Raw genomic sequence first — 15,030 nt, 5'->3', positions numbered from 1 at the left:
ACGCCCATTTGACTGAGTGGTGTTGCATTGAAAATCTACTGTCTTTAGCCTCCGGTGTTACCATCGCGGGGTACGGATGCAGGACCCACAAAGAATCCAAGTCATTAAAAAGATATAAACCTCTCTCAGTGGCCACGGAGCTCTGCAGTTGTGATTACCGAGACCGTGCCGCGCTGCAGATTTTTCCCCAAGTCTGTCCTTGCGGGCGGGTGGAGCGCTCCGCATCAAAACAGCGAGCGTAGTCTCTGCACTTGTTGCCAAGTTGGCCGCACCTCCATTCAGTAGACAGGGAGGTGGTGCCGGCTGCACAGCAGACACGGAGGCGGTGTGAGTAGCCCGCTGCAGCGTTCACCAAGCCCACAGACTCAGTAAGCGCATCGGAGGCAGTGAGAGCAAGGCGTCGGGGAAGAACGTCGCCCGCTGTCGATGTCACCACTGTTGATGTCACCGCTGATATGAGCATGCAGAGCTGTATCTCGCATTCATTGCAGCTTACTTTTGGATGTTGAAACCAGGATGTGTATAACAGTAGCATTACTAACAGATAAAATCAATTTCAATGTGGGATTGGACTGAAGGCGCTAGCGCTCTGTCTTCTCCCTCACGTCACTGCAATGTCCTGGATGTACAAATAGTTTTCGCGGAGGGCCAAATTTTAGCTGCAAATTTGTCATTTTTAAACGAAGATTTCTCCGCTGAATTACAAATTTGGGCTTGCAGATTTACTTTACTGCATTCATAAGGGTCTTATAAATACATATCAGCTATTTCTTTCTGAGATCTGATCACATTTATTTCAATGCAGGTCTACTTTAAATAAAACACAATCATTTTGGTCATTGTAACAATGCATAAGTTAAAAAACAGTTTAAGATAAAAAAAATAAATAAAAAAAACAGGCACTGTTCAAAAGATTTCCATTCTCAGTCTCTTCAAATAGAGTGGAAAGCGTTCATGTTGTCCACCAAATGATCATGTTCAGATTATGATTATTCAAAGAAGCAATCTGACCTAAACAACATATGACATGAAAAGACAGGTTTAAACAGGTAGACCCAGAGGGACACCAAGACTTCCACCACCAATTTGAGTGGAGAGAATCCTCAGTTCAACATGAACACCAAGATAGAAAAATATTATGAGCGAAGTGTCGTGCAGCGGTGCAAAGCTCACTCATGGTACAGGGCATCCTAAACAGGAAGTGCCAATTTTCAAATCCACAGTAAAACAGGAAATGTTCAAATGTCAAACACTTCCTGGATTGACAGAGGAGATTCCATGGAATGTCGCAGGAACTCACTCAAGCAAGCTCACACTCAAACAGGAAGTGCCAATTTATGTGTTCAAAAAAATGTTCAAACGTCAAACATTTCCTGGCATGGGTGGAGCTAGAGCAGAGGCCGGGGTTTCACTGGACTCTCCTGAAATCTGATTGGACACAGATGATTGACATGTCACAGCACTACAAGTCTGGATGAAAGACCTGCATTTTCAAATTAGTGAGTCACACTGACTGCTAGGTTCCTCCTGTCCAGTGGTTTGTGCCGTGTACCACAAAAAGTTCTAATCCACCTTAGTAGAAGAATAAAAATGTTTGCTCCAGATTTGAACTGAACACGTCATTTGAACTATGGACTTCTAATCACACCAAACTTATATTGGTGAGTAAACGACCGTATTTTATGACAGAAATGAGGTCCAGGTTGTTAAAAGCAGCATTTCTCCCTTAATTTGGTTGGTTTATTGTTGTTGGCTTATTAGTGCAGCAGATAACTGAAACAATCCTTCAAATGGTGATACAAGCATCAAACTCAGCACAAATACAGCTGGAGCAAAATTAATGGAGCAACTTTAACTTTTGACCCCTATACAAACTGAAACTGACCTTTGTCACCATTGTTGCTGCTTTTACCTCATAACTCCATAACATTCAGTCACAGATAGTCCAAACTATACCTTTTTTGGAATCTTTAGGCAAATAATGTGTAGTTTTCTATATGATTGGAGCATTGTTTAATTTAGGCCAGGGGTGGGCAAGTTGCTCCAGAAAGGGCCAAGAGGGTGCAGGTTTTCTTTGCAGCCACTGACTCCACCAGGTGATTTCACTCATTAATATCACTTTGAGCAGATAGAATCAGTTAATCAGTGAAATCACCTGGTGGAGTCAGTGGCTGCAAAGAAAACCTGCACCCTCTTGGCCCTTTCTGGAACAAGTTGCCCACCCCTGATTTTGACACCTGTGTAATTATTCAACTGACCCCTACCTGGCTGCCTATTGAAAATTCAAGTGACCAGTCAGTTTTTTTTTTAAAGAGATAATGTCTATGGATTATTTGTGCCAAATTTGATGCTTGTATCACCATTTGCAGGATTCCACTCTAAATATTCTCTTACATGCTGCACTATATATGAGATGTAAGATGCTGCTCCTCAGTGTTTCTCAATTGCCCTCAAAAGTATTGGAACACTTGGTATTTCACACATTTCAATTTGTTTATTCCATTTCAAATACATTTTTTTTTCTAAAATTATCTTCCTTAACTCAAACTGAAAGCAAATCTCTCCAACTTGATATAAATTAATTAAAAATATAAAATCCAGCTTCCTGATGAAGTGGTGTAGAGGAGGATTTTCTTAAAAAGAAGACCTGAAAGTTCAACTACAATTTGACAGAAAGTACATTTGAGATGAAAGCCTAGATTTGATGTTTTGGTGAAAGAAACTTTTGTATTTCATCATAATTGATGTAAATAAAGTAAAAGATATATTCAGTGACTTGGAAATGTTCATGTTTCCATCCCCTGACTTGTCTAAAGAAAACTGGCAATAAAAGTGATTATTATGTACAGGTTTTATCAAGTTTTAGAGATTTGCTTTCAGTTTGAGCTTGGAAGATAATTTTAGAAATTTTAATTGTTTATTTATTTGTATTTCTTGTATTTAAAATGACAAACAAATTAAAATGTGTGAAATTCCAAGTGTTCCAATACTTTTGGAGGGCACAGTATCCTAACCTTATGATGAGTGCAAAATGAGTGTGGTATTATTACTGTTTTCTTTAAGAGTGTTTAACTAGGGCCCGAGTAGGCAACGTCCTACGAGGACCCTATTGTAATTGCGCTGATTATTATTATTATTAGGGCCCGAGTAGGCAACGTCCTACGAGGACCCTATTGTAATTGCGCTGTTTATTATTATTATTATTATTAGGGCCCGAGTAGGCAACGTCCTACGAGGACCCTATTGTAATTGCGCTGTTTATTATTATTATTATTATTAGGGCCCGAGTAGGCAACGTCCTACGAGGAGCCTATTGTAATTGCGCTGTTTATTATTATTATTATTAGGGCCCGAGTAGGCAACGTCCTACGAGGACCCTACTGTAATTGCGCTGTTTATTATTATTATTAGGGCCCGAGTAGGCAACGTCCTACAAGGACCCTATTGTAATTGCGCTGTTTATTATTATTATTATTATTTATTATTAGGGCCCGAGTAGGCAACGTCCTACGAGGACCCTATTGTAATTGTGCTGTTTATTATTATTATTAGGGCCCGAGTAGGCAACGTCCTACGAGGACCCTATTGTAATTGCGCTGTTTATTATTATTATTAGGGCCCGAGTAGGCAACGTGCTACGAGGACCCTATTGTAATTGCGCTGTTTATTATTATTATTAGGGCCCGAGTAGGCAACGTGCTACGAGGACCCTATTGTAATTGCGCTGTTTATTATTATTATTAGGGCCCGAGTAGGCAACGTCCTACGAGGACCCTATTGTAATTGCGCTATTTATTATTATTATTAGGGCCCGAGTAGGCAACGTCCTACGAGGACCCTACTGTAATTGCGCTGTTATTATTATTAGGGCCCGAGTAGGCAACGTCCTACGAGGACCCTATTGTAATTGCGCTGTTTATTATTATTATTTATTATTAGGGCCCGAGTAGGCAACGTCCTACGAGGACCCTATTGTAATTGCGCTGTTTATTATTATTATTAGGGCCCGAGTAGGCAACGTCCTACGAGGACCCTATTGTAATTGCGCTGTTTATTATTATTAGGGCCCGAGTAGACAACGTCCTACGAGGACCCTATTGTAATTGTGCTGTTTATTATTATTATTAGGGCCCAAGTAGGCAACGTCCTACGAGCACCCTATTGTAATTGCGCTGTTTATTATTATTATTAGGGCCTGAGTAGGCAACGTCCTACGAGGACCCTATTGTAATTGCGCTGTTTATTAATATTATTATTATTATTATTATCATTATCAATTTTGAAATCGAAATTTCGGCCTCTTCCCATGCTCAAAAACTCACCAAACTTTCCAAAGTCGTCCGGCCGGATCCGAAATTCGATATTTTGGGGGCGTTGCACATGGTCGCACAAAAATAGTGAAATAGCGCCCCCTAGACATTTTCACAAACCACTCCGCATTGGGCTTTTTTCGTCGTAGCCTCACGAAATTCGGTACACATATTTACCATGACAGGACGCACGAAAAAGTCTCTTACTGTCATGGTGAAATATCGACAGGAAGTCGGCCATTTTGATTTTAAGTTTCGATTTTGAGCAAATTTTTGCCATTTTTGGCCATTTCCACTACTTACATTTGAACGAACTCGTCCTAGGGATTTCATCCAATCGTCTTCAAATTTGGTCAAAATCATCACAACACAATGGTGATCAAAACTTATCAAAAGATTCTAATTAAGTCAAAAGGCGTAGCTGCTAGGGGTCGTCAAACTTTGGCGAGGTTTTCGGAGCACGCCATTTCACTTCGAACGGCTGTCACGCCCACATAATTCATCGTAGATCCTTCAAACTTGCTGGACATGATGAGGGCTCCGCCCTGAATGTCTACATATCTTACGTTCCCACGTGCGCCATAGCGCCCCCCGGTTGGGGCGGGAAATGTCCTATTTTTACTTTAAGAGGTCTGATGTCACATACTTAACCCAATCAACTTCATTCCACGTCTAAAACATGCAGAACAAATTGGTGAACGTAGGCGATGAACGCCGTGAAGTTACGAGTAACGGCGTCCGTGTGGAGCCGTGCCGAATATTGACCATTCGCCATGAAATTACGTTCTTCCTTTTGACGGCTTTAATTTTGTCACAACATCATGAAAATTGATACACAGGTCAAGCCCGACAACCTCTTACAATTCATAGGGGGGTCGCCCATGGGCGGGGCAAAATGCCTCAATAGCGCCCCCTTGAAACTTTCAAAAACCCCTCCACATAGGGGTTTTTTTGGAGTAGGGAGATAAAAATTGGTACACGTGTGCCTTGCATAGACGTACAAAAAAGTCTCTTGCACCATGGGTCTACTCCAAACAGGAAGTCGGCCATTTTGAATTTTCTTCTCATTTTGGCGTGATTTCCACATGTTGTATTTGAACGAACTCCTCCTAGAGATTTTGTCCAATGCACTTCAAATTTCTTCCACATCACCCACAGACGATACTGACCAAAAGTTATTGAAAGCTTTTCTTTATGTCGAAGGATGTGGCCGCTATGGCGCCGCCATTTTGACCCTCCGCCATGGAACATTATACTTAAACAGGTACTGATGTCACATACTTAACACCATCAACTTCCTTCCACTTCTAAAACATGCAGAACAAGTTGGTGGACATAGGCGATGATCGCCGTGAACTTACGAGTAACGGCTTCTGTGTGGTGGCGTACAGAATATCGCCCCTTCGCCATGAAATTACGTTCTTCCTTTTGACGGCTTTAATTTTGTCATATCATCATGAAAATTGACACACAGGTCAAGCATGACAACCTCATACAATTCATAGGGGCCTCGCCATGGGCGGGGCAAAGTGCCTCAATAGCGCCCCCTTGAAAATTTCAAAAAACCCTCCACATAGGGGTTTTTTTGGAGTAAGGAGATGAAAATTGGTACACAAGTGTGACTTGCATAGACGTACAAAAAAGTCTCTTGCACCATGAGTCTACTCCAAACAGGAAGTTGGCCATTTTGAATTTTCTTCTCATTTTGAAATGATTTCCACATGTTGTATTTGAACGAACTCCTCCTAGGGATTTTGTCCAATGCACTTCAAATTTCTTTGACAACATCCAAAGATGATACTGACCAAAAGTTATCGAAAGCTTTTCTCTATGTTGAAGGGTGTGGCCGCTATGGTGCCGCTATTTTGACCCTTTGCCATGGAACATCAAGTCATGATAACTCCTTCATGCTTTGCCTGACTGACTTGAAACTTCACATGTATGATGACGGTTGGCCCCTGAACACACCCAGCCCCTATGTTTGTACACTGAGTGCCCCCTAGTGGATGAACAATCAACATGTCATAACTCCTTGATGCATTGTGTGATTTGTTTAAAATTTTAACTGTGTGATGAGTGGTTGCTCCTGCATGCACATGCCCACATGTGGTCACAAGGGCACCCACTGGCCTGGGTAGGCGGTTGCGCGGAACGAGGGCCCGTATATGACTGCTTGCAGTCCTAGTTATTATTATTATTATTAGGGCCCGAGTAGGACAACGTCCTACGAGGACTGTAGGTACACGTGTGACTTGCAATGCCGCACAAAAAAGTCTCTTGCACCATTGGTCTACTCCAACCAGGAAGTCGGCCATTTTGAATTTTCTTGTCATTTTGGCGTGATTTCCACGTTGTAGTTGAATGAACTCCTCCTAGGGATTTTGTCCAATGCACTTCAAATTTCTTTCACAGCATCCAGAGATGATACTGACCAAAAGTTATCGAAAGCTTTTCTCTATGTTGAAGGGTGTGGCCGCTATGGCGCTGCCATTTTGACCCTTTGCCATTGAACATTGGAATTACGTTCTTCCTTTTGACGGCTTTAATTTTGTCATATTATCGTGAACATTGATACACACGTCAAGCACGACAATCCTGACCAATACTGACCAAAAGTTATCGAAAGCTTTTCTCTATGTTAAAGGGTGTGGCCGCTATGGGTGTGGCCGCTATGGCGCCGCCATTTTGAGCCTTCACCATGGAACATCAATTCATGATAACTCCTTCATGCTTTGCCTGATTGACTTGAAACTTCACATGTGTGATGACAGTTAGCCCCTTAACACACCTGGCCCCTCTGTTTGTACACCGAGCGCCCCCTAGTGGATGAACCATCAACATGTCATAACTCCTTCATGCATTGTGTGATTTGCTTGAAATTTAAATGTGTGATGAGTGGTTGCCCCTGTACGCACATGCCCACATCTGGTCACAAAGGGACGTGCAGGCCTGGGTAGGCGGTCGCGTGGAACGAGGGCCCGTATATGACTGCTTGCAGTCCTAGTTATCATTATTATTATAATTAGTAGTATGAAAAAAATGTTTTCAAAAGTAGACCTTTACTCTCGGGGTGTTGTGCCACGCCCCCCAAACACCCTTTCCGTCTGGGTTCACCTCTGGTTTGCAGTCTGAGCAGGATGAATGGATAACGTGTGTATTTATGCTAACAGAACAACTTGATTGACAGGTAAGAAGGTTTCTTCCCCGCTTTATGTCATGCTGTCCTCAGATAGAGACTTGAGGGGCATTTGGGGGGAAGAAAGCATTAGCATTTGTTGTAAGAGCATCACCGGTCTTTATATAGCTGTTTTTAGTTTAACCACAGCGGAGACAGTCACAGAGCAGCAGAGTTTAGGGCCTGTCACAGTGGCGTACTCGTAGAGCTGCTCATTACAGCGTATCATGTACGCTGTAATGAGCAGCTCTCCGCCCACTTCACGAGGAGTTTTTTCTCAATATGCAGCAGTATGTTGAGGGCTACGTGCATAGGATGGAAGAAATTAAACCTGTTTAATTTTCTTTGGCGTACAGCACAGCATGGAGCCTTCACGCGAGTACACGCAGCGCCGTGCTACTGTCCTCTATTGTGAACCCGCCCATGCTTCAACACGGTATTGTACGCCACTTCACATCTCCCTGTTGTTCTTCTGGAGCTATAAATACTGCAAGATCGTTGCTTCACTTTATCATACTGGACTCATTATATGAGGACTGCATCGTCTCTCTGTGGACTGTGGATATACTGCAAGAGCTATTTCAGAGGAAATGTAATTTTGGGGTACTTAAATTAACTCATCATGCAGTAGATATGGATAGTAATAAAATCCTCTTCAGCCTCGTTAGCATATTCATACGGTAACATTTCCTTGCTTTGTAAAGCCACACACACAGAGAGAGAGACATCTGATGAGAGATGAGATTGAGGAGAGAGCAGTTTTATTTTGAGGAGTTTGAATCTCCTAAAAAAAAAAAAATAAAACCGCTCTCTCTCGTCAGACTCCTTACAATAAAACTGCTGTCTCGCGTGCGCGGTCTCCCTCCCTCACTCTCTCTCTCTCTGTCTAATCAGAGGTGTGACTCTTTAAAATAAATGCGCACTCACTGCATGTCGATGCGCTCATCAAACGCCCTGATCGATCAGTCTGATCAAAGCTGAAAAGAGCTGTGACTCTAAAATAAACTCGCTGCATAAAAAATAAATAAATAAATAAATAAATAATAATGTTAAATGACTTTTTGAGCCGCACCACACCCTGCAGTAGAGAACAGAGCGCACTTCCACAGAGGCAGAAAATAGCACTGAAACTGGTGCAGCATGGCACACGCGACTGTGTGCACATATTAAAACGCGAACACACGCAGCTGCAAGTATGAACGAACACTGTTAAAGGTCGAGTACACGTGTATTTCGGGCGTATTTAAATGAAACAATGCTGCAATGAGCAGCTCTACGAATACGCCACTGTGAAAGCCCCTTTTGAGAGAAAAGAAACACGTAAAAATGTCTTTGTCATCACTGTGCTTTGAGGCACAGAGACAAAGAATGTTTTTTCCAACTCAGAGCTGCTGCATAAGACAGCGGATGAACAGCCCGCAGCATCAAATACTAAAAGTGGGCAAAGTGGGGAGTTCGGCCAAAACCCTGACCACCCACTGGCTAAGGGCCAGTTTTAATGTCATACGTTCGAGCCACACTATCTTTGTGATTGACGTATGGGGTACCCCTGGTCTAAGACGTACCTGCTGTAATATTCACACTGTGAAATTTCCGTCATATTTATTGTTGTATGCTAACAGTGTTATCCCTTTTAGCCACTATCGGTAGCCTAATCATTTCGATCCTTTTAATGCAAGATTACTGAGAAAGCAAGCAGCTTGTAACTTTTTATGTCCACACCAAACCGTTACAAGAGCCACCACGCAGTCCCCAAATAAACAATTTATTTAATAAACATCCAAACCGTGGTTAGCATGTCAACATGTTGATGCCCAGATATGTGTTCCGGGTCTCTATAGAAAACCTATGGCGACGTTACACAGGTCTTGTCCAGTGTGTGTGTATATATATATATATATATATATATATATATATATACCGTATTTTCCGGACTATAAGTCGCACCAGAGTATAAGTCGCACCAGCCACTTTATCCATTATAAAGAAAAACAAACCATAAATAAGTCGCACCGGAGTATAAGTCGCACCAGCCACTTTATCCATTATAAAGAAAAATAAACCATAAATAAGGTCCACTGGACTATAAGTCCCATGGACATACAGGTATGTTAACATGAAAAGTTCAGATGATAATATTGTGACGGCTACCATTTTCAGATGCATATTTCACCAGTCGCAACTTGTAATCTGCAGAGTATGATTTTCTTTTTGGTGGCATTTTTTCGGGCCTTCTCCGTTGTCTTGTTATGTTATCAGTAACGTTAAAATTTTTATTTTTCGATGGTAGTCAGAAGTCGCAGGAACAGTCACACAAGCCTCGAGTGCCCTCTCGTGAGCTACATTTTACCTACGGATATGTTTGTATTTTGCGGACCACATTGCGAGCCGAACCATGCAGCGCCTACCTGCACAGCTCATGACCTCCCAGCGGTGTCGATCCAGCTCCTTCCAAGTGGAGACGCTAATCCTCCGCCGTCGCTCAGTGCTCCCATGCAGCTCTCAGCGTCAACTCTGCTCACACTGATATCCAAGGGTTGAAGCTGTCTTGTTAGCCGTCCCGGAATAAACACCATGTTCGTCTGCTTCAAACGCTTTTCACAATCTTCGACGCCAGCTCCTTTCAAGTGCACACACTAATCCTCCGCCGTCGCTCACCCGGTTTTCCCACGCAGCTCTCAGCGTCAACTTAAACACTCTGCTCACACTGATATCCAAGGGTTGAAGCTGTTTTGTTCGCCATGCCGGAATAACAGCAAGCACCGTATTCGTCAGCTTCACACGCTGTGGGTGAGGTGAGGAATACGCGTCCAACGTTCTGTTCTCTGATTGGTTATCGCGACCAGCGTGACTTATAGGACGGCCGCCATACTACAGTGTCCATGATGCATTGCATTTCCTTTTCTGGTGGCCATTTTAAAACATAGATCGACTCTGTCACGTAAAATTGTTTTGTTACAGTAAATTAATTGAGATCCTACCGGTATATTTTTCATTTATAAGTCGCACCGGAGTATAGGTCGCACCCCCGGCCAAAACATGTAAAAAAAGTGCGACTTATAGTCCGGAAAATACGGTATATATATATATATATATATATACATACATACACACACACAGCCCACACACACACACACACACACCTTCAACCACTTAGTCCAATCAAGGGTCGCGGGGGGACTGGAGCCTATCCCAGCAGTCACAGAGCGTGACAGGATTCTACCTCTCAGTACTCCTTAAGTGCTCCTGTAGCCAGTCTGTCGCAGGGCTACATACAGACAAACAAACACTTTCACACCCACTCGCACACCTATGGACAATTTTAAAGATTCCAATCCACCTAACCCACATATCTTTGGATGTGGGAGGAAACCTGAGCACCCGGAGGAAACCCATGCAAACACAGGGAGAACATGCAAACTCCACACAGAAAGGCCACAGGCGGGAATTGAACCCATGACCCTCTCGCTGTGAGGCAACAGTGCTAACCACTTGCCCTCTTTGCAAAGCCTGTGAAAACTAAATAAGAACAAATCATCATCATGACTCACTAGCCTGTCAAAAACCATAGCTAATAAATAGTCAAATGAATGCCTGATTTGATCATGTATTCAAGTTCCCATTAGCTTTGCAGTGAAATCCAAATGTTGACACAGCATTAGCTCCATGTCCAGTGTGTAGCTATGTTCATATTCCACACCTACCACTCCTCGAGTTTACTGCCTCTTAGAATCAAATGCCTTTTTTCATTTCTTAACACTTGATCTCAGACTATAACACTTTCATTTCATATAAAGCTTCATGAGTGTTTTTCACATTATAATTCTTGGATTATGGCCTTTTTTGCCGTGTCGGCCTGGTTCCTGCACATTCTTACTATGTGTGATGGGGGTCTTACTTAGTAATTTATGTCGAATCCTGGTGAAACATGAACTCACCCATGTCCCTTGTTGATGTGTTCAACCCTTTTATTTCCATCTTCTTAGTTTATTTGTATTTTTCTTACCCTCTTAGTTTTTTAATAAGTACTAACTTACATCAGGAGTAGATGTTCGGTCCGACATCAAGGCTGCAGGTTGTCAGCTGTATTACTTTGTTCAGTCATGTCCATACAAACTTTTCTTTGTAATCTTTACTAATTTCTCAGACACACTTACCATGTTCATCTTTTATCCTTTCCAGCATATTTTCCTCAAAAAATACTGTCCAAACCTTCAAACTGTTTTCGCTTGCCGCCATTATGCATCCCATAATGCGTAATTCTTGCATGCGGGATCTCGCACCGTCACACAAGAGATGTTTTTCAAGAAAAGTAAAGTCTTTACTGCTGAGGGTACCCCTGCCCTGTCATGAACTACCCAGCCTTTGTTTCGTTAACTGGCTTTATTAAGGTTTACAAACAAGCGAACTACGGAACAAGGTGCTTAGTTATTTAGCATAGCAGCACTTCTACTACTGACAAGCCTCATGCACATCACACTGTTCAGTAACAGCCACACCTGGTGGCTAATGCGAGAACTGTCACACCTCAATTTTTTCTCACCAGATTTGAAATGATAGACAGGTGACTAAATGAATCCAAAAGTTGGGAAACAGTCGATCGGCGGGTGATTCTCATCGCTGATAAAGAAGGCTGCAGTGCAATGCAAATAAAGCATTGGAAAATAATGGAATTCAGAGTGCAGCCCAGACAGACCGTCAATGCTCAAAAAAAAAAAAAAAAAAAAAAAGACAAATCAGTTTGTACCAGTAGTACCACTAGAATTTTTAGGGTTCTTTTCATAGTTACCACCATGGCAATTCACAAGCAAACTAAGCCCGCTACCTCGTACATTCATTCTTCATATACACTGTGGCGAAGGCTACGGAGATCACTGTAGAACCTCCACTTAAAAACTTGAGCATGAAAGTCAGATTTGTGGAGATGGGACTGAGTTTCATGAATATAACAAGCATGTGTGAAAGTGTCTTAAATCGACATTAGATTCTGACCTTGCCAAAGTTTCCCCAGGTGATGGTGACTCTGTTGGCGACACTGGAGAGATGCAACCAAGGAGTGATGTTTACAGGACGACAAGGACGACGAGGTTCAACTCCAGGCTTATTGGAAGGGTAATAGCCCTTTAAAAACACACACACACATGACCAAATTACTATATTAAGACCATTACAGATTTTCTGTCACTAGATAATACAAGAGTCATCAGGAGATGGCACATCCCCCGGTCCCTACAAATCAGTAATACAAAGTGTCAGGGGATTAATCAAGTACACCCTTGTGTTAAATATGAATTTAACCGGTCAACTGGTTGTTAAGATATTGCGTTAACAAGGGTGGAAACAGCAATATCTTGAATATCTCGTTGTGACCTTGAAATTGACTCAAAGGTTACCATAATCAACTGATGTCAGGGGATCACCCAAGTACACCCTTATGCTGGAAATACCCTAGATATGGTTCTCGCACGTGGTGTTGCTGTCACAAATATTGACAACATGCCTCTTACATCAGTGGTCTCTGATCACTCACTTATTAAGTTTACAGTTTCGCTGCCGTGTTTAGTGGAACAACAACCATATACATCACTACGGTGATGCATCAACTCCTCAACTAAGATTGAACTCAAAGCTAGACTGCCTGATGTCTTAGCTTCACATTTGGCAAATACCCAATCAGTAGACAGTCTTGTGGATAGTTTAAACTCGGTGCTCAAAACTGCACTCAACATGATTGCACAACCTGTGTTAAAACTGCGCTCCCCCAAATCAGTCACCTTGGTTCAATGATTACCTGCGTGACCTCAAGCATAAGGCAAGAGGTCTAGAACGGAACTGGCGTAGTTCAAAACTAGAAGTATTCCACCTTGCGTGGCGTGATGCTATCTTAGACTACAAGCATGCATTACTGGCTACAAAGCGGACCTATTACTCTGATTTGATCAACAAAAACAAGCATAACTCAAAGTTCTTGTTTGACACGGTGGCAACACTTATTCATGGACAACCACCTGTAGTTCGCTCTCCTTTTACAGCAAGAAAACAGAAGACATTAGGTTAAACATATCCCAGCATGCCTCAACCCAGCCATTAGACCCTGCTACTAAGGTGGGCGTTATTGCTGAGGTATTACCGAGATTTACAGAATTTGAGAGTATCTCTCTAGGCATGCTGATGAAACTCGTAATGTCAACAAAAAGCACAACCTGTTTATTTGATCCTATACCAACAAAACTGTTTAAGGACCTGTGGCCCATTCTTGGGTCGACTGTGCTAGAAATTATTAATGTTTCTTTAACTTCTGGATCTGTTCCTAATGTTTCAAATCTGCACTGATTAAACCATTACTTAAGAAACCTAATCTTGACCCTAGTGTATTGAAAAACTATCGGCCGATATCAAATCTATCATTTTGCTCTAAAATTCTGGATAAAGTGGTGTCACGGCAGCTCGTGGACTATTTTACTGAGCATCATCTCTTTGAGCCACTGCAGTCTGCTTTTAGAAAATATAATTCTACAGAGACGGCTCTCACTAAAGTGGTGAATGATCTTCTGCTTGCAATGGATTCGGACACCACTACGGTTCTGGTACTGTTAGATCTCAGTGTTGCATTTGATACCATGGATCATCATATTCTACTTGATACGCTGGAAAATCACATTGGGATTACTGGGAGTGCCCTTGCATGGTTGACGTCATACTTGACCAGTCGTTAACACTGTGTTTTGTACAGTAACACTACCTCTAACCATAGTGACATGAAATTTGGGGTTCCACAGGGATCCGTCTTAGGCCCCCTGATTTTCTCCCTTTATATAACACCCCTTGGGCAGATATTGTGACATTATCTTTCACTGCTATGCTGATGATACTCAGTTAACATGCCGATAACTGCTGGTAATCTCATTCACATAACATCCTCAGGAGATTGCCTTGTATCAGTGAGAAGCTGGATGTCTAGAAACTTCCTACTTTTAAACTCTGAAAAGACTGAAATGATGGTTCTTGGTCCAGTGAGACATCGGCATCAATTTGACCAGTTAACGCTTAGCTTAGGCTCGTGTGTCACACATCACACTGACAAAGTGAAGAACCATGGGGTAATTTTTGATCCTACACTGTCCTTTGACCTTCACATTAGAAATATTACAAGGACTGCTTTCTTCCACCTGCGAAATCCTGTCTATGGCTGATGCCGAGACCCTGATCCATGCATTTATCTCTTCTAGATTGAACTACTGAAATGTTCCATTTTCTTGTTTACCGCAGTCTATCATTGGGGGTTTCCAATTGGTTCAAAATACTGCAGCCAGACTTTTGACACGAAGCAGAAAGTTCGACAACATTACACCCATTTTGGCATCCCTTCACTGGCTTCCTGTCCCAGTGAGATCAGATTTTAAAGTTCTGCTACTAGTATATAAATTGTTCATGGACTGGCACCTCCCTACCTAGCTGACCTAATTAAACCTTATGTACCGGCCCGGGCTTTGCGTTCTCAGCATGCAGGACTACTTTGTGTCCCTAGGGTGAATAAAAAGTCTG

General features: G+C 42.3%; 1 protein-coding gene across 2 annotated transcripts in view; it reads right to left on the bottom strand.

Moving 5' to 3' along the window:
* The window catches only part of pias4a (protein inhibitor of activated STAT, 4a), a 57,008-nt gene that overhangs the window by 24,005 nt on the left and 17,973 nt on the right, over positions 1-15,030 (bottom strand). For both annotated transcript variants that reach the window (XM_034180229.1, XM_034180230.1), the window contains exon 6: positions 12,478-12,606. In XM_034180229.1, the coding sequence (XP_034036120.1) occupies positions 12,478-12,606 (129 nt within the window). The remainder of the gene's footprint in view (positions 1-12,477; positions 12,607-15,030) is intronic.

This window comes from Thalassophryne amazonica, chromosome 10 (assembly GCF_902500255.1).
Source record: "Thalassophryne amazonica chromosome 10, fThaAma1.1, whole genome shotgun sequence".
NCBI lineage: Eukaryota > Metazoa > Chordata > Actinopteri > Batrachoidiformes > Batrachoididae > Thalassophryne > Thalassophryne amazonica.
This window is presented reverse-complemented; position numbering and strand designations above follow the sequence as displayed.